The sequence below is a fragment of the Mobula hypostoma genome, chromosome 4, assembly GCF_963921235.1.
Source record: "Mobula hypostoma chromosome 4, sMobHyp1.1, whole genome shotgun sequence".
Classification (NCBI taxonomy): Eukaryota; Metazoa; Chordata; class Chondrichthyes; order Myliobatiformes; family Myliobatidae; genus Mobula; species Mobula hypostoma.
In genome coordinates, this window is record NC_086100.1 from 16798378 (window position 1) to 16817134 (window position 18757).

At 42.8% G+C, this 18757-nt stretch overlaps 1 protein-coding gene across 2 annotated transcripts in view; it reads right to left on the reverse strand.

The window, feature by feature from the left end:
• The window catches only part of LOC134345137 (mediator of RNA polymerase II transcription subunit 12-like protein), a 709294-nt gene that overhangs the window by 83038 nt on the left and 607499 nt on the right, over positions 1-18757 (reverse strand). For both annotated transcript variants that reach the window (XM_063045338.1, XM_063045337.1), the window contains exon 36: positions 4548-4709. In XM_063045338.1, the coding sequence (XP_062901408.1) occupies positions 4548-4709 (162 nt within the window). The remainder of the gene's footprint in view (positions 1-4547; positions 4710-18757) is intronic.

Here is an 18757-nt window from a genome sequence, read left to right on the forward strand (position 1 = left end):
AGATACTAAATCGAGACTCACAACAGATTTCACAGCTCCAGGGATTCAGCCTCAGTCCTAGTGCTGCCTGTGTGGAGTGTGCACGGTTTTTCCTGCGGCATTGTGCATTTGCTCTGTTTTTGTCTCATATTATTCGATTTTATTTTATTGGGCTACAGTGTGGAATAGGCCTTTCTGGCCCTTCGAGTCGTGCCGCCCAGTAAACCCCCGATTTAATCCCAGTCCAATCATAGGGCAATTTGCAATGACTAATTAACCTACCAACCAGCATGTCTTTGGACTGTGGGTGGAAACCACAGCACAGAGAGAATGTACAGGCAGTGGCTGGAATTGAACCGGGGTTCCTGGTCCTGTAAAGTGTTGTGCTGACCACCATGCTACCGTGCCACCTTCAAAGACATGCATGGTGGATTAATTATCCATTGTAAATTGTCGCTGGTCCATAGACGTGTGGTAGCATCTGGGATGATCTGATTGGAATGTGGCTGCATACAGTATCCGGGATTAGAATAGGATTAGAGGCAGTATAGAGTGAGTGGGCTGAGAGACCCATTTCAAAGCTAGATTCTCATCCCAAAGAAGTGAAGAGGCACTATTATGACTGTCCTGGCCACTAGCACCTTACTAATTTTATTAAAACTGGTCACAATTGCATGACTGTTTGTCAGAGCTGTTTAGGAGCAAACTAATGGCAAAGCTGTGGCACCACTCTGTTAACTGCACTCAAAATTACTTGTGCAAAAATGGGCATGCTGAAAATACTCAGTTGGTCAGGCCACATCTATGGGAAGAGAAAGAGCCCTCAAGTGTTATCTCTGCTTCTCTTCTCATAGATGTGCCCTGACCTGCTGAGTATTTCCTGCATATTCCCTTTTTGTTTTATATTTCCAATATCTTTTTGTATTCACTGGTTATAAAGTTCTTTGGGACTTCCTGAAAGAGAAGTAAAAAGAATTTTCTAATTGGAAATTACTATTTGAAATGAGAACAAATCTCTTTGATTTAGATTTATGCTTGCAACCACTGACATGAAGTTCAATCCTGACACTCCATTATCCACACCATTCCTTCCCGCATTGGTAAAGAAATGAAGTATACCAGATTTCCTCTCACTCTATGTAGTACTTGTAATAACAGTTGTGAACAATGATTGTTACTCTATCCTTTTAAGGATTGTGTCATGTGCTTATTCTACATCTTTGTTGAAAGCTACAGAGTGTAATTTGTTAAGAACCCTTTGTTAAGAACAAATTTACACACACTTCAAGTATCTTGTGTCTCATGTCTATTAAGTTGTATAGTCCAGAAAGGACCATTTAGGAGATTAGACATGCAGCTGACACATATAAACTAAAGTTTTTATAGAGGGATAAGAATTTGACTTTCAGTAACATGGAATCAAAATTGAAAAGGATGATGATCACAAGACTGAAGGTGTTATACATGAATGCACACCGCATACAGAATAAGGAAGATGATCTTTTCGCACAGTCAGAAATTGGCAGGTATGACATAGTGGGCATCACTGAGTCATGGCTGAAAGAACATTAACGGTTGGGAGCTTAAGATCCAAAGACTTGCACTTTGTTGAATGGACAGAAAGGTAAGCGGAAGAGTGGGATGGCTCTAATGGCAAAAAAAAGAAATTAAATCCTTAGAAAGAGGTGACGAGGTGTAGAATCCCTGTATGTAGAGTTAAGAAACTACCAGGATACAAGATCCCGATGGGAGTTGAGTATGGACCTCTGAACAATAGCCAAGATGTGGAGCTAGAAAAGGCATGTAAAATTGGCAATGATAGTCATGGGAAAATTCAATATGCAGGTAGATTGGGAAAATCAGGCTGGTGCTGGATCCCAAGAGAAGGAAATTGTAGAATGCCAATGAGACAGCTTTTTAGAGCAGCTTGTGGTTTAACCCACTAGATAAAAGGCAATCCTGGACTGGGTATTGTGTGATGAAACAGATCTGATTAATGAGCTTAAGATAAAAGAACCCTCAGGAGGTAGTGATTAAAATACGATAGAATTCACCAAGCCGTTTGAAAGGAAGAAGCTAAAGATCACATGTATCAGTGTTACAGTGAAGTAAAGGGAATTGCAAAGGCATGAGAGATGAGCTGCCCAAAGTTGATTGGAAGGATCCTCCTGCAGTACTGACGCCAAAGCAGCAATGCTGCTGTTTCTGGGAGCAATTCAGAATGCAGATGCCACTAATTCTGCTCCTGCATATGTCTTAAGTTTTATAGTCTTTACACCAACAAAAAGTGACCTGGAAAATGTACTTATCTATTTATTGAGATGCAGCGTGGAATAGTTCCTTCCAGCCCTTCGAGCCACACCACCCAGCAATCCCTGATTTAATCCTAGCCTAATCATGGGACAATTTACATTGACCAATTAACCCACCATCTGGTACATCTTTAGACAGTGCATGCCACTGTTGTAACATGTGGTTATTTGAATTACTGTTGCCTTCCTGTCAGCATGAAGCGGTCTGGCCATTTTCCTCTGACCCCATTCATGAAAAAGGCATTTTCACCCATAGAACTTCTGCTTACTAGATGATTTTCATTTCTTACACCATCCTCTGTAAACTCTACAAACTGTTGTGCATGAAAATCCTAGATCAGCAGTTACTGAGATACTCAGACTACCCCATCTGGCACCAACGTTCATTCCACAAAGTCACTTAGATCACAGTTCTTCCCTACTCTGATGTTTGGTCTGAGATAGATAACACTTTTGGGTCAAAGCGGAGTTTAAAGTCAAGTGTTGCAGAGGTCAGGCAGGGGAATGGAGTTGAGATCTGATCAGCTGATTTTATTGACCATCTCTCTTGCTCTCCTTCCTGTACTTCACTGATCCACATCAAGAAAAGCCCAGCCTCGTGGTGAAGCAGCTGATCGGGACATGGGTGTCAGGTGTTGACCTTGTCTAGAAGTGTCAGAAAGTCGAATTGTTTAAAAATTTTAATAGAACTGTTTCTATAGACTTTGACTGAAGCATCCTTGAAAATCTAAGAATACCCCATGAATTATGCTGAAGTTGCATACTATATATCTGAGCTTCAGATAACAGTAGGGTGATCGTGATGCTCCCATTGTCAAATAGCCCAAGATTACAAAGTGTTGATATTAACCAATTTATAATTAACAAGTTTCACATCTATAATGAAAGAGTGGTCAGTGGAATGACATAAACACACGAGATTCCGCAGATGTTGGAAATCCAGGGTAAAACACACACAAACTCAACATCTCAAGCAGCATCTATTCAAGAGAATACACAGTTGATGTTTCTGGCTGAGACCCTTCATCAGGACTGGAAAGGAAGTGTGGGGAGGTGGTGGTTAGAAGCCAGGATAAAAAAGTGAGTGTGGGGAGGCAGTCAAGCTAGAAATTGAAAGGTGAATCCAGGGAGGGAGAAGGCATGTGGGTGGGAGAGGGGGATGAAGTGAGAAGCTGGGAGGTATTAGGTGGTATTAGGTGGTGAAGAAGGAGGAATATGATACAGAGGAGGATGGACCATGGGAGAAAGGGAAGGGGGAAGGGCTCCAGAGGGAGTTGCAGGGCAAGTGCAGGACAGGTGAGTGGAAGAGAAGAGATAAAAAGTGGAGCCAGAATGGGAAACAGAAAAAGAGAGAAGAGTGAGGGTAAGAAAAATTACTAGAAGTTAGAGAAATTCATGTTCATGCTGTCAGGTTAGAGGGTACCCAGACAGAACACGAGATGTTACTCCTCCAATCAGAGAGTGCCCTCATTGTGCCAGTAGAGGAAACAATGGGAGTGCAAATTCAAACGAAAATGGGTACTAGTTTCAGAATGTTATCACCTGACTCAGTAAATAAACCAAGGTAAAGAATAGACTTCCTACTAAATAGCATCTTTCACAACACTTTTCATGCTAAATCATAGGTTGTGGGAACAGTCCAGTGAAGGGGTGAGTGAAGTTGAGTGAAATTATCTCCTCTAGTTTAAGTGCCTAATAGTTGAGGGGTAATAACTATTCCTGAACCTGTCTTGAGGCCCCTGTACCTTCTTCCCAATGGCATCAGTGAGAAGAGAGCATGGCCTGAGTGGTGGGGGTCCTTGATGCTAGATGCTGCTTTTCTGCAACAGAGATCCACGCTGGACCCAGACCAGATCCATTTGGGATGGAACCAGCTTGTTCCCTATGCCTGTGAGTGCTGAACTCTCTGCTATCTCTCAGGTCTCGAGGCCAGTAGCCTTATGATGTTTACTTTTAAATATGTTGTTAATGCACCTGATTATGTGTTAATTTATTTGTGCTAATATCACTTTATATGTTATGTGTTAGTTATATGTACTCTGTTGTGCACTTTGATGCACAGGAACATTGTTTCATTTGGCAGTATACATGTGTATGGTGGAATGACAATAGATAAACTTAATAACTATGCAAAAAGGGAAGACTGTTCAAAATGAGATATACTGATAATCTAGTACCTTTTCTTAAATGTTATTAGAAATAAAGACAAAATATGAGCTGAGGGTTACTAACTTGATCTTGTCACACAATACCTGCCTGTTTTTTATCAATGGAGTCAAATCCTGCAATTTTGTTGCCCTTTGTGTCGATCAAAGATCCCATTGGCTCACAGGTAATCACGTCACAGGTTTGCTTTGGCAACGGCAGCAGCTGGCGCACCTTGTCGATGCTTTCTGAATGTTTGTCGCCTAGCTCTTTCTGGCAGGGAAGGGAAAGTAGAAGAGGACATGTCAAACACTGTAACTGGGACATGGTGTGAAACACAAGAAGTTCTATACATGCTGGAAATCCAGAGTAACACACAAAATGCTGGAGGAACTCAGCAGGTCGGGCAGCATTATGGAAAGGAATAAATAGCTCGGGCCAAGACCCTTCATCAGGACTGGAAAGGAAAGGGTAAGGGGAGTGAAAATTGGGCAACAGAGAAAGTACAACTAGACTGCACGTGCTCCAAACTTTTGCTAGCTGTACTCAATTGACCCTTCCATTGCAACAGAAATTTTAAAACTTCGGGGATGGCACAGTAATGTTGCAGTTAGTGTAACACTATTACAATCCCAGCAACTGTGGTTCAATTCCACCACTTATAAGGAGATTGTGCATATTCACAATGACTGTGTGAGTTTCCTCTGGTTGGTCCAGTTTGCTCCTACATTTCAAAAACATGCCGGGTTAGTAAGTCAATTGGATACATGGGTGCAATGGGCAACACAGGCTTGTTGGACTGCAGCGACCTTTCCCCTTGCTGCATCTCTAAATAAATAAATAACTGATCTTCCCTGAGAATCTGATCATCTTCAAAACATCAGACCTCCCTAATCTACAACCACCCACCAGTAAAACAGGCACAGAAAAGCGTCCCTTTCCTCCAAGTTTCCTAACAGCTAAACAAGGTTTTTCCTTCACTGTCACTGGGCCAGAGACTTGGAACTTCCTCCTGTGGAGGGAAAGGGGGGGGGGGGCCATCATAACACAGCAGCTTACCATCTAACACAACACACAGAAGGTGGGTACTACATCCTAGTCATTCGAACCAGGTCCACTGTAGATTTAGAAATCATCTGCTTTAGATCTTCATCCCATTCCCATTCTGACATGTCTACATCCCATTCCCATTCTGACATGTCTATCATCCCATTCCCATTCTGACATGTCTATCCACACATTTTAATTCCACATCCCATTCCCATTCTGACATGTCTATCCACGGCCTCCTCTACTGTAAAGATGAAGCCACACTCAGGTTGGAGGAACAACACCTTATATTCCGTCTGGGTAGCCTCCAACCTGATGGCATGAACATCGACTTCCCTAACTTCCGCTAAGGCCCCACCTCCCCCTCGTACCCCATCTGTTACTCATTTTTATGCACACATTCTTTCTCTCACTCTCCTTTTTCTCCCTCTGTCCCTCTGAATATACCTCTTGCCCATCCTCTGGGTCACCCCCCTCCTTGTCTTTCTTCCTGGACCTCCGGTCCCATGATCCTCTCATATCCCCTTTTGCCAATCACCTGTCCAGCTCTTGGCTCCATCCCTCCCTCTCCTGTCTTCTCCTATAATTTTGGATCTCCCCCTCCCCCTCCGACTTTCAAATCCCTTACTCACTCTTCCTTCAGTTAGTCCTGATGAAGGGTCTCGGCCTGAAACGTCGACTGCACCTCTTCCTACAGATGCTGCTTGGCCTGCTGCGTTCACCAGCAACTTTTATGTGTGTTGCTTTAGATATGATTTACCTTTCACAAATCTACAACGGTTTTTCTGGAATAACCCAGGCTTTACTAAGTGACAGTTTAATTTGTTCCTAACAACAGGTTCTTAGAATTTTCCAATCCATGTTAACATGCTGGATTGTCCTCATTTATCAGCCCCTTTGCTTCAACAGTCAGCAACCCAGCAGCTCTCTGGGGCTTCTGCAGTGAGACCTGAAAGATTGCACCTTGGCCATTTATATCAAGATTCAGATTTATTTATCATCTGTAACTTGAAACATACCGTGAAATGCATCATTGGCATTAACAATCAACACGCTCAAACACATTCTGATGACAACATAGCACAATCACAATGGCCGACAGAACTGCACACAACAAGCAACAAAACAACAACAGCAAAACAAGCCGTATTCTTCCCTCCCACCTACACACATAAACAGTCCCCCAACCCCAGGACAAGTCGTTTTCTTTCGCGTCCAGCAGCTTTGGACGCACAGAGATTGGTCTTTGACTTCCCCTACCTGCTTGCTGGCTCACTGACTCGGGGCTCTGGCCAATGGGCTCAAATTCTGGACTTACAATTCTACCTCAATCCTTAACATAAGAACATAAGATATAGAAGCGGAATTAGGCCATTTGGCACATCGAGTATGCTCCATCATTTCATCATGGCTGATCCATTTTCCCTCTCAGCCCCAATCTCCTGCCTCCCTGTATCCCTTCATGCCCTGACTATTCATTAATCTTCTGCCTTAAATATACCCAATGACTTGGCCTCCACAGCTGCCTGTGGCAATGAATTCCACAGATTCACCAACCTCTGGCTAAAGAAATTCCTTCTCATCCCCATTCTAGAAGGATGACCCTCTATTCTGAGGCTGTGTCCTCTGGTCTTAGATTCCTCCACCACGGGAAACATCCTCTCCACAGCCATGCTATCAAGGCCTTTGAACATTCGATAGGTTTCAATGAGGTCACTCTTCATTCTTTTGAATTCCAGTGAGTCAAGGCCCAAATGCTCCTTGTATGACAAGCCTGTCAATCCTGAATCATTTTCCCTTGTCAATGTCAGCACATCCTTTTTTAGATAAGGGGCCCAAAACTGCTCACCATACTCAGCATTTTATAAAGCCTCAAAATAGCATCCCTACTTTTATTTAACATCAACCCCAAGAACACACTGAACAACGAACACTAAATTTCAAACTCCAGACTCGCCGATGACAGGACCCTGAACACTTCATTCCTTTCGGAAACCTATGCTGGGATCCTTGTGAACTAGTTGATTCACCAATTTCTGTAATACCTGTAGTGAGGTTAACTTCTCCTGCAACAACAGTTGTTGAAAGTCTGGGTTTGAACCAGTACTGTCATGGTGAAGTTCCATATCCTTAACCAGTGGACAGACGGCCTGGAGAGACTTAGACAACGTGGACTCAAGTGTAAAGAAAACCAAAAAAGAGGATGGAACTGAACAAAGAATCTTTACTTATGGATTGGTTAGTAGAAAACATTGTCTATGACTTGAGAATCACTACACACAAGGTAGAGAAACTGAAGACTGAGCAAAGACAAACCAAATTGAAGAAACTAAAACAGACAAGCAAAACAAAGGCGGCACAGGTGCACTGATAACGAGAACAAGGCACAGGTGAAAATAACCAACTAATGATCAGGGAAGGAGTTGCTTAGAGCTCGCAGCCTGGCGCACTCTAGCACCCCAGGTGGTCAGACCAAGGCATGACATCTCCAGATATTTTTATCCTGTCCATAATTTTCAGGCCAACCTCCACAGCACCATATAACATCAAAAGATGTAAGCGTTCTGTGGGTTGCTCAGGGTTGGAAAATGGACGTGGACTTGGAAAAAAAGCTTGCGTTTCCCCCAGACATTGCGGCTACAACACTCCAGCCAGACATGGTCCTGTGGTCCACAACAGCCAAGCTGGCATATGTTGTGGAATTGACAGTACCATGGGAAGATGGTGTCGAAGAAGCTTATGAGAGGAAAAAGACAAAGTACTCTGAACTGGCAACTGAAGCTGCCCAGAATGGCTGGAAGACCAAGATTTTCCCTGTAGAAGTGGGATGCAGGGGATTTGTTGCTACATCTACGACCAGTCTATTGAAGAAGATGGGGGTGAGGGGTCACTCCCTCCACCTCTACTCCCTCCAATCAAGTCCTTGTCAAACACAGCAGAAGAAAGCAGCAATTGGATTTGGATTAAAAGGAAAGACAACAACTGAGCTGCAAGATGAAGACAGGAGGGTAGGGAACTGAGGGGGGTGTATCTGGGACGCCAGGTAGCACCGTTGAGCCCTCTGGAGACATTGTGGGCTTATCAACGAAACGTCAAAGAAGGAGGGTGCCCACCTGTTGACCCCAATGACGTACCTACCCTCCCTCCTTGTCACCACTCCAAGCCCACGGCCAACATCGAGAGTGCCAACTTACCATAGGGATTGAAACATCAAGTCCTAGTAGCTCTACTACTCTACCTTTCTTCCTACCCTGTTCAACCAACCATGAGCAGATATGACTAATACCTGACTGTGTCATTAGTCAAAACAGAACCAATTCTCTAGGTGTGATAAAAGAATGATGTTTCAGTTATCATGTCGCTAGGAATGAACAGAAAATACTGATGAAATATTGACACACTTTCAATTACTTCCTTCATTCTTTGGCTGAAGGTAATTAATGATATCTAACCTACACCATATATTTTTGTAAATCTGACTTTTTTTTCTTTTTCTATCAAAGCTTAAATGGGAAACCTACAGCTGAGACTGGGAAGTCATAGGATGTAACAGATTAAACAGAAGTACACTCATAGATCAAAATTCATTCATCATGCAAAAGACATTAATCACCAGTGTTATGCAATACTTTCCCTTTGTTTTGATGAGTGTGGCTCCAATGAGAAGCATGAACTCAGCACCATTCAGGAGAACGTAGCACCCCATCTCCCACCACAGATGTTCATTTCCTTCAGTACCAATGCAGTTGTGCTTCATCTCTATGTTAGAGTCTTAGGCAGAGACACTACAGCACAGAAGCAGGGCCTTAGGCCCATCTACTCCATGCTGATATAGTCGCCTCATTGTCCTGAATCATAGCCCTCCATACCCCTCTCATGCATGTATCTATCCAAATTTCTCATAATTGTTGAAATCAAACCCGTATCCACCACTTCTGCTGGCAATTTGTTCCACACTTGCATCTCCCTCTGAGTAAAGTCCCCCACACTCCCTGCAGCTTCCCCTTAACCATTTCACCTTTCACCCTTAACCCATGACCTTGTGGTCTAGTCTCACCCAGCCTCAGTGGAAAACGCCCGCTTGAATTTACCTATCTACATACTGTATAATATTACATTCCTCTATCAAATCTTCCCTTGTTCTCCCACCTTTATACAAATTTGCACTGGAGCACTGGCAGCAACTCAGTGCATAAAATCATACAGACATGGCCAACAGGCTCAGTTGGTGTTCAGACCAAACATAAGAATGGGGAACAAATGTGATCTAAGTGGCTTTGACAGTGGAAAGATTGCTGGCGCCAAATGGGGTGGTTTGGTATATCAGAAACTGCTGATCTCTTGGAATTGTCATTGCACACCAGTCTCTAGAGTTTACAGAGAATGGTGCAAAAAACAAAAAAATGTGGTGAGAAACAGTTCTGTGGATGAATACACCTTATTAATGAGAGAGGTCAGAGGAGAATGACCAGACTGTTGAAGCTGACAGGAAGGCGACAGTAACTCAACAACCACACCTCACAACAGTCGTGTGCAGAAGAGCATCTCTGAATGCACAGCATGTTGAACCTTGAAGTGGTTTGGCTACAGCATAAACATACACTCAAAGGGCACTTTATTAAGTACAGGAGGTATATAATACAGAGGCCAATAAGTGTAAATTGCTATTATTTTATTATTACTGGACTAAATTTCTTTATTCAACGTCAGTGTGGGAATACTTTCATCTTAAACATGGCAGCAGATCACAAGGATTTTCTCACTACCTATTTCTCAAGGGCAGTATGGGGTAGGCAATACATGCTTGACCTTTGACATTTGTGTCCCCATCCTTAAAGAGAAAATGACACCAAATGGAGGAGAATAGGAGTTGTTCAGCAACCATGTGCTTTCCTGTCTTGCCCTTGTTCCGCTATTCCACACTCTACAAAAAGATACTGGCAATAGCTCAGCAACAAATCCACTTCACACTCTCCCAAATGGGAAATAACACTTTATAAAAGAAAATGAAAAACTGTTCACAAAATGCCAGAGTTCCATTACTTAACCACTTAAAATTTTACTTGCTTTCAATGTTAAGAGTGTGTAGGATAGAATACAGAACAATGCAGGTTCTTTGCTTAACCTAGTCTACAAGAGGAGAGGCTGTACTTGATCTGGTATTCGGAAATAAACCTGGTCAGTTGTCAAATCTCTCAGTGGGAGACCATTTTGGAGATAGTGATCACAACTCCATCTCCTTTACCATAGCATTGGAGAGGGATAGGAACAGACAAGTTAGGAAAGCGCTTAATTGGAATAAGGGGAAATATGAGGCTATCAGGCAAGAACTTGGAAGCATAAACTGGAAACAGATGTTTTCAGGGAAATGTATGTAAGAAATATGGCAAATGTTCAGAGGATATTTGCATGGAGTTCCGCATAGGTTCTAATGAGACAGGGAAAGGATGGTAGGGTACAGGAACCATGGTGTACAAAGGCTGTTGTAAAACTAGTCAAGAAGAAAAGAAGAGCTTGTGAAAGGTTCAAAAGGCTAGGTAATGGTAGAGAGCTAAAAGATTATAAGGCTAGCAGGAAGGAGCGCAAGAAAGAAATTAGGAGAGCCAGAAGGGGCCATGAGAAGGCCTTGGTGGACAGGATTAAGAAAAACCCCAAGACATTCTGCAAGCATGTTAAGAGCAAGAGGATAAGACGTGAGAGAATAGGACAAATCAAGTGTGACAGTGGAAAAGTGTGTATGGAACCAGAGGAGATAGCAGAGGTACTTAATGAGTACTTTGCTTCAGTATTCACTATGGAAAAGGATCTTGCCAATTGTAGGGATGACTTACAGTGGACTGAAAAACTTGCGCATACAAACATTAAGAAAGATGATGTGCAGGAGCTTTTGGAAAGAATCAAGTTGGATAAGTCACCGGGACCAGACGAGATGTACCGCAGACTACTGTGGGAGGCAAGGGAGGAGATTGCTGAGCCTCTGGCGATGATCTTTGCATCATCAATGGGATCGGGAGAGGTTCCGGAGGATTGGAGGGTTGCGGATGTTGTTCCATTATTCAAGAAAGGGAGTAGAGATAGCCCAGGAAATTATAGGCCAGTGAGTCTTACTTCAGTGGTTGGTAAGTTGATGGAGAAGATCCTAAGAGGCAGGATTTATGAACAGTTGGAGAAACATGGTATGATTAGGAGTAGTCAGCATGGCTTTGTGACAGACAGGTCATGCTTTATGAGCCTGATTGTATTTTTTGAGGATGTGACTAAACACATTGATGAAGGTAGAGCAGTAGATGTAGCGCATATGGATTTCAGCAAGGTATTTGATAAGGTACCCTGTGCAAGGCTTATTGAGAAAGTAAGGAGGCATGGGATCCAAGGGGAAATTGCAAGGGGAATTCCAAGGGGAACTGACTTGCCCACAGAAGGCAAAGAGTGGTTGTAGATGGATCATATTCTGCATGGAGGTCAGTCACCAGTGATGTGCCTCAGGGATCTGTTCTGGGACCCTTACTCTTCGTGATTTTTATAAATGACCTGGATGAATAAGAAGAGGGATGGGTTAGTTAATTTGCTGATGACACAAATGTTGGGGGTGTTGTGGATAGTGTGGAGGGCTGTCAGAGGTTACAGCGGGACACTGATAGGATGCAAAACTGGGCTGAGAAGTGGCAAATGGAGTTCAACCCAGATAAGTGTGAGGTTCATTTTGGTAGGTCAAATATGATAGCAGAATATAATATTAATGGTAAGACTCTTGGCAGTGTGCAGGATCAGAGGGATCCTGGGGTTCGAGTCCATAGGACACTCAAAACTGCTGCGCAGGTTGACTTTGTGGTTAAGAAAGCATATGATACATTGGCCTTCATCAATCGTGGGATTGAGTTTTGGAGCCAAGAGGTAATGTTGCAGCTATATTGGACCCTGGTCAGACCCCACTTGAAGTACTGCCTGTCTATCGGAAGGATGTGGAAACCATAGAAAGGGTGCAGAGGAGATTTACAAGGATGTTGTCTGGATTGGGGAACATGCCTTATGAGAATAGGTTGAGTGAACTTGGCCTTTTTTCCTTGTAGCAACGGAGGATGAGAGGTATGTAAGATGATGGGAGGCATTGTTCGTGTGGATAGTCAGAGGCTTTTTCCCAGGGCTGAAATGGCTAGCACGAGAGGGCACAGTTTTAAGGTGCTTGGAGGTAGGTACTGAGTTGTTATCGGGGTAAGTTTTTTACGCAGAGAGTGGTGAGTGTGTGAAATGGGCTGCCGGCGATGGTGGTGGAGGCAGATATGATAGGGTCTTTTAAGAGACCCCTGGACAGGTATATGGAGGGCTATGGGTAACCCTAGGTAATTTCTCAGGTAAGGACATGTTCGGCCAGCTTTGTGGGCCGAAGGGCCTGTATTATGCTGTAGGTTTTCTATGTTTCTAAGCTCAATCTAGTCATGGCAGCATCTTGGTAAATTTCTTCTGCACCCTCTCTAAAGTTTCCACATCCTTCCGTTAACGAGGTAGCCATAACTGAACACAATATTTCAAGTGTGGACTAACCAGAGTTTTATAGATCTGTGACATTATCTCTTGACGCTTGAACTCTCTTGACCCTGACAAATGAAGATCAACATTCCATATGCAATCTTCTACACTATCTACAACATCACTACCTAGGGATAAAAGCGAAGAAATCATACTGCAGTTACACAAACGTTTAGTCTTGGAGTATAGTGTGCAATTTTGGTCAGCCCTTTTTTTGGAAGGATGGGGAGGCTACAAAATAAGGTTTACCAGGATGGTGCCTGGTTTGGTATGAGCTGCAAGGAAAGTTTAGACAAACTTGGGTTGTTCTTCCTAGAATATCAGAGGCTGAGTGGGTACCTGAAAAAGATCTCCTGAAGTACCTTCTGGACCTAATAAAGTGGCCTCCATGTGTACGCTCATGGTCCTCTGCCGCTGAAACCCACCCACTTCAAGGCTCAACATGTTGTGCATTCAGAGGTGCTCTTCTGCACACCACTGTTGTAACATGTGGCTATTTGAGTTACTGTCGCCTTCCTGTCAGCTTGAACCAGTCTGGCCATTCTCCTCTGACTTCTCTCATAAATAAGGTATTTTTGCCCACAGAGCTGCTGCTCATTGGAAGTTTTTTTTTGTTTTTTTGCACCATTCTCTGTAAACTCGAGACTGTTGTATGTGAAAAGTCCCAAGAGATCTGTAGTTTCTAGGATACTCAAACCACCCTATCTGGCATCAACAATTGTTTCACAGTCAAAGTCCCTTCGGTTATATTTACAGTAAGTCCCTTAGATTCCTTGAATTCAATGAGATTCTGCCACGTGATTGACTGATTAGATATTTGCATTATTGAGCAGGTGTAGCTAATAAAATGTCCTGATATCTACCTGCCTCTCCACCCATTTTTGTATTGTCCACAAACTTGGCCACAAAACTGTTAATTCTATCATCCAAATCACAGATGTCCTGCATAACATGAAAAGAAGAGGTCCCTTCTCCAAACCCTGCAGGACAACACTAATCACCGGCAGCCAACCAGAAAAGGCTCCCTCTATTCCCAGTCTTTGCCTCCTGCCAGTCAGTCACTCCCGTGACAACACTAAACTATAAGTCAATACCAATGCCAATAATGTGCACCAAAGAAAATGAAATGCTGTCTCTCAAGCTTGGACTAGGCCTCATTACTTCAGTCTTCCAGCATCTACAGATGTTTTGTTTTCCTCTTTTTTTTCCATTTGGATTTTAACATGTCCATCTAAGTCTTTCAAAAACTTTTTAAAAAATCACTCAACAACTTCTTTTTTCAAGAGAAAAGCCCCTACTTGTTTAGACTTCTCTCTCTGTTACAATGTCCCAGCTTGGGTACTTTTGGCATTGGTCGATCTAAATCCTGAAACTCTGACAAAACTCTGGGAGCGTTTTCATCAGAAGCATTGCAGAGTTCAAGGCAGCAGCTCACCCCGACTTTAAGAACAACTAGGGAATGTTGTTAAGTACTGGCCTTGGCTTTCACTGAAATCTCCAGCGTCAGATTAGTGTGCAACTTGCCTTGTGGTAAGACAAAGGCTACGAAGGTAGCCCTCACTGCATGGGAGAGGCAGATTGGATGCCGATCAGGAGGAGAAGAAAAGTTAATTGTCAGATCTTGAGACCAAGTAACAGTGGTTTAAAATGTCAAACGTGTTATTGCAACCATCCAACAAAGAAAGTTTAAAAGTTTCTATGGGAATTAAGGGCTATTAAAACAGAAATGTAAACAATTTTGGTAATATTACACAAATATAATGATATAGGTGCATTATAAATTTGGGTCAGCCAAACATATCAAAGTTGTCAGTTCTGCTCATAAACCGTCTGCCACCTGGAAGTTTTATTTACTGCCTTGCTTTTACTATCTTGGTAGTGAGACCCAAGGGGTGTCATACAGAAATGTTTCCTCTGATCAGTACCAGATCTCCACAACTTGGACATATGTAATTCCTTCATTCTCCCTGGAGGGTGAATGTTTGATGAGGCAGCATTTACTTCACTCTTACGGCACCTCTGTAGCTGCAGCAGGCAAAGCAAACGATATGCCAAGTCTGAGAGTAAAATCAATTGAACTTCACGTGCAAGGGCAGAGAACATATGACCAGTAGCTCAGACAACTAGGCTCTGTGTGTAATATACTTCCCCTGAGAAGGATTTACATTATTTTATTGCTGCTTTGAGATATTGCCTAGCAAGATACTTAGCCCAATCCATACTCCAGAAAACCAATAGTTAGAGGAGACCACATTGGTGGTACCTCTCCAATGTCTGCTGATGATTGTCCAGATCACAGAAGCTTGCAGTAGGGTGGGAATCACAGCTCCTTAATGTACCACAGTGCTGACTCTGAGATCCTGATTATACAGACATAACTACCTATACTGTAGATAATCCTGGTTCCAGAGGATGCGAAGAGGTTCACCAGGATGCTGCCTGGATGTGCGATAAGAGGTTGGACAAACTTAGATTGTTTTTTTTTCCGAGAGCAGTGGAAGCTAAGGGGAGACCTGCAAGAAGTTTATTAAATTGTGAGCGGATACATAAGAACACAAGGAATAGGAGCAGGAGTAGGCCATCTGGCCCGTCGAATCTGCTCTGCCATTCAAAATGATCGTGGCTGATCTGGCCATGGACTCATCTCCAGCTACCTGCCTCTTCCCCAAAATTTTTAATTCCCCTACTCTGCAAAAATCTATCCAGCCTGGTGTTAAATATATTTACTGAGGTAGCCTCCATTGCTTCATTGAGCAGAGATTTCCACAGATTCACCACTCTCTGGGAAAAGCAGTTCCTCCTCATTTCTGTCTTAAATCCATTCCCCCGAATCTTGAGGCTATGTCCCCTAGTTCCAGGATTAGATAGAGTGGACAGCTAGTATCTTTTCTCCAGAGCTAAAATGCATTTAAAATGAGGGGATTAGGTTTAAAGGAAATCTACAGATGCACTGTAGAAAGCATTCTGACCGCAGATGAAGACTCCAATGTGCAGGATCGAGAAAAGCTGAAGACTCAACCAACTTCATCATAGGCACAAGCTTCCCCAGTGAAAACATCTTCAAAAGGTGGTGTCTCAAGAAGGTGACTTCCATCATTAAGGATCCTCACCATCCAGGATATTCCCTCTCCTCATTATTACCATCAAGGTAGCTGTAGTAATTATAAGTTCACTAATGACACAACCGTGCTCTGCCTCATCTACAACAACAATGATAAGAGTGTACAGAGAGGATGTACAGTGGCTGGTAGAATGGTGCAAGCACAACAACTTGAGTGTCTACATGGACAAGAGCAAAGAGATGATTGCAGACTTTATAACAGTGTAGGCTGACCATTCATCACTGTATGTACACGGCTCCTCCGTGGAGAGAGTTAAGAGCACCAAGTTTCTGGAGTGCACATAACGAACGATCTCCCCTGGTCCCTCGACACCACCTCTTTGGTCAAAAAAGCACAGCAGCGTCTCCACTTTCTGAAGATATTGAGGTGAATGAATCTCAACTCCCTCCTCCATTCTAACTAAGTTTTACAGCAGCAGCATTGAGAGTGTCCTGACACCATACAGAGTGCATCTGCTATCGAATTGCAAGGCATCTGACCGCAGGTCCCCACAAAGAATTGTGAGGACTGTTGAGATGGTCATCAGGACCTCTCTTCCACCCATCCAAGAGATTTATCAGGAGCTCCATGTACACAGGGCCTTTAGCACTGTCAACGAATCTTCCCATCCATCCAACAATCTCTTTGACCCCTTAACATCAGGTATGAGGTGCTTCAGCATTAGGACAAGGACTGTTTGGATGGGAAACAGCTTCTTCCCCTAGGATGCAAGACTACTGAGCTCCCTACCAACACCCAGGTCTCGTCACATATGATGCGGCAGTATCGGTATACTATTTACTTTTTAACTTTATTTGTGGAAATATTACTTTATGTGTTATTTGTGTGAGTTATATATACTGTGTTGTGTATCTTGGTTTAGAGGAGCATTGTTTTCTTTGGCAGTATACATGCATGGAGTTGAATGATAACAAACTTACCTTGAAGATGAAGGGGGAAGTACAAGAGCCTGAAGAAGCACACTCAGTGTTTTAGGAGCAACTTTTTCCCTTCTGCTATCACTTTTCTCAATGGTCCATGAACACCACCTCACCGTCTGTGCTATTTATTTACTTTTTATATTTCTTACTATAATTTATAGTAACGTTTTATGTCTTGCACTGTACCGATGCCGCAAAATAACACACCATCTGTTATTGATAATAAACCAGATTCTGAGAAGTATGGGGAAAACCTTTTACAGAGAACAGTGGGTGCCTGGAATGTGCTCCTGGGGGTGGCTGTGGACACCAATACAATGGAGGTATTCTTAGAGAGGCACATGAATGTGCAGGAAATGGAAGGATATGGACATTGTGTAGGCATAGAGGTTAGGTTAGTTAGACATTTGATTGCTAATTTAATTAATTTGGAATAACAAAGCCCTGTCTCTGTGTTGTACTATTCTGTGCTCATAAATAATCTGGGATCCATTTTTGGGTTGATGTGTTTGATATTAAAAACGTGCTATTATGTCATACCTCATTATACTACAGGAAGCCATCTGGCCCAGTGAGTCAAAGAGGGCAATGTCTTTCTCGAGATTATTTCCCCGTTCATCATTCTCTCACACGTGCGTTGATACACCCTTAACTGCTGCTGTCAGAAAGAAGCCTTGGGTCCCACACCATCAGTTTAAGCTCAGTATTACCCTTCAACCATCAAGCTCCTGAACCAGAGTGGATAACTTCACTCACCTCCACACTGATCCGATTCCACAAACTACAAACTCACTTTCAAGGATTCTCCAATGCTGGTTCTCAAGATTATTTATTAATTATTATTTTGTTTTTCTTTTTGTTTTTGCACAATGTCTTTCTTTTGCACATTGGTTGTTTGTTTATTTTTATTTGTGTGTACTGTTTTTTTATTGATTCTATTTTGTTTCTTCATGTCTCCCATGAATGCCTGCAAGAAAATGAACCTTAGGGTAATGAATCTTAAATTAAACCTGAACTTTGGATGTTGACTCTTTTGCCACCCACCAATACTCGAGGCAATTGATCTAACACCCAGCTTGTCTTTGGATTCAGGAAACAAGAGGTCCCAGAGGGAACACACGTAATCACAGGGAGAACATACAAACTTCTCATAGAAAGCCCAGTCAGGATTCAACCAGGGTTGCCGAAGCACTCATCAGAATCAGAATCAGGTTTATCATCACTGACTTATGTAATATGAAATTTGTCATTTTACGACAGCAGTACATTGCAATAACAAAATTACAATAAATTACACAGTAAATAAATAGTGCAAAAAATAACTAATAAGATCGTGTTCATGGACAATTCAGAAATCTGATGGCGGAGGGAAAGAAGCATTTCCTGAATCATTGAGTACAAGTCTTTGTGCTGCTGTACCTCCTACCTCAAGATACTTGTCATGGATGGTGAGGGTCCTTCGAGATGGATGCCACCATTGTGAAGGTGCAGAACAGGCAGTGAGTACAATGAATGATAAAAGGATTGGCGGGATCAACATGAGACCCTGAGAATAAGAAGATGGCTTCGGTAGGCCATAACTTTGACAGGTGGCTGGATATTCTGTTCAGGGCATGGAAGCAGTGGTTGGAGAGCTGATATACCTGAATTACCACCAGGTCACCTCTCTCCAAACACTAGAAACAGTAGCCAAAGGCAGCTC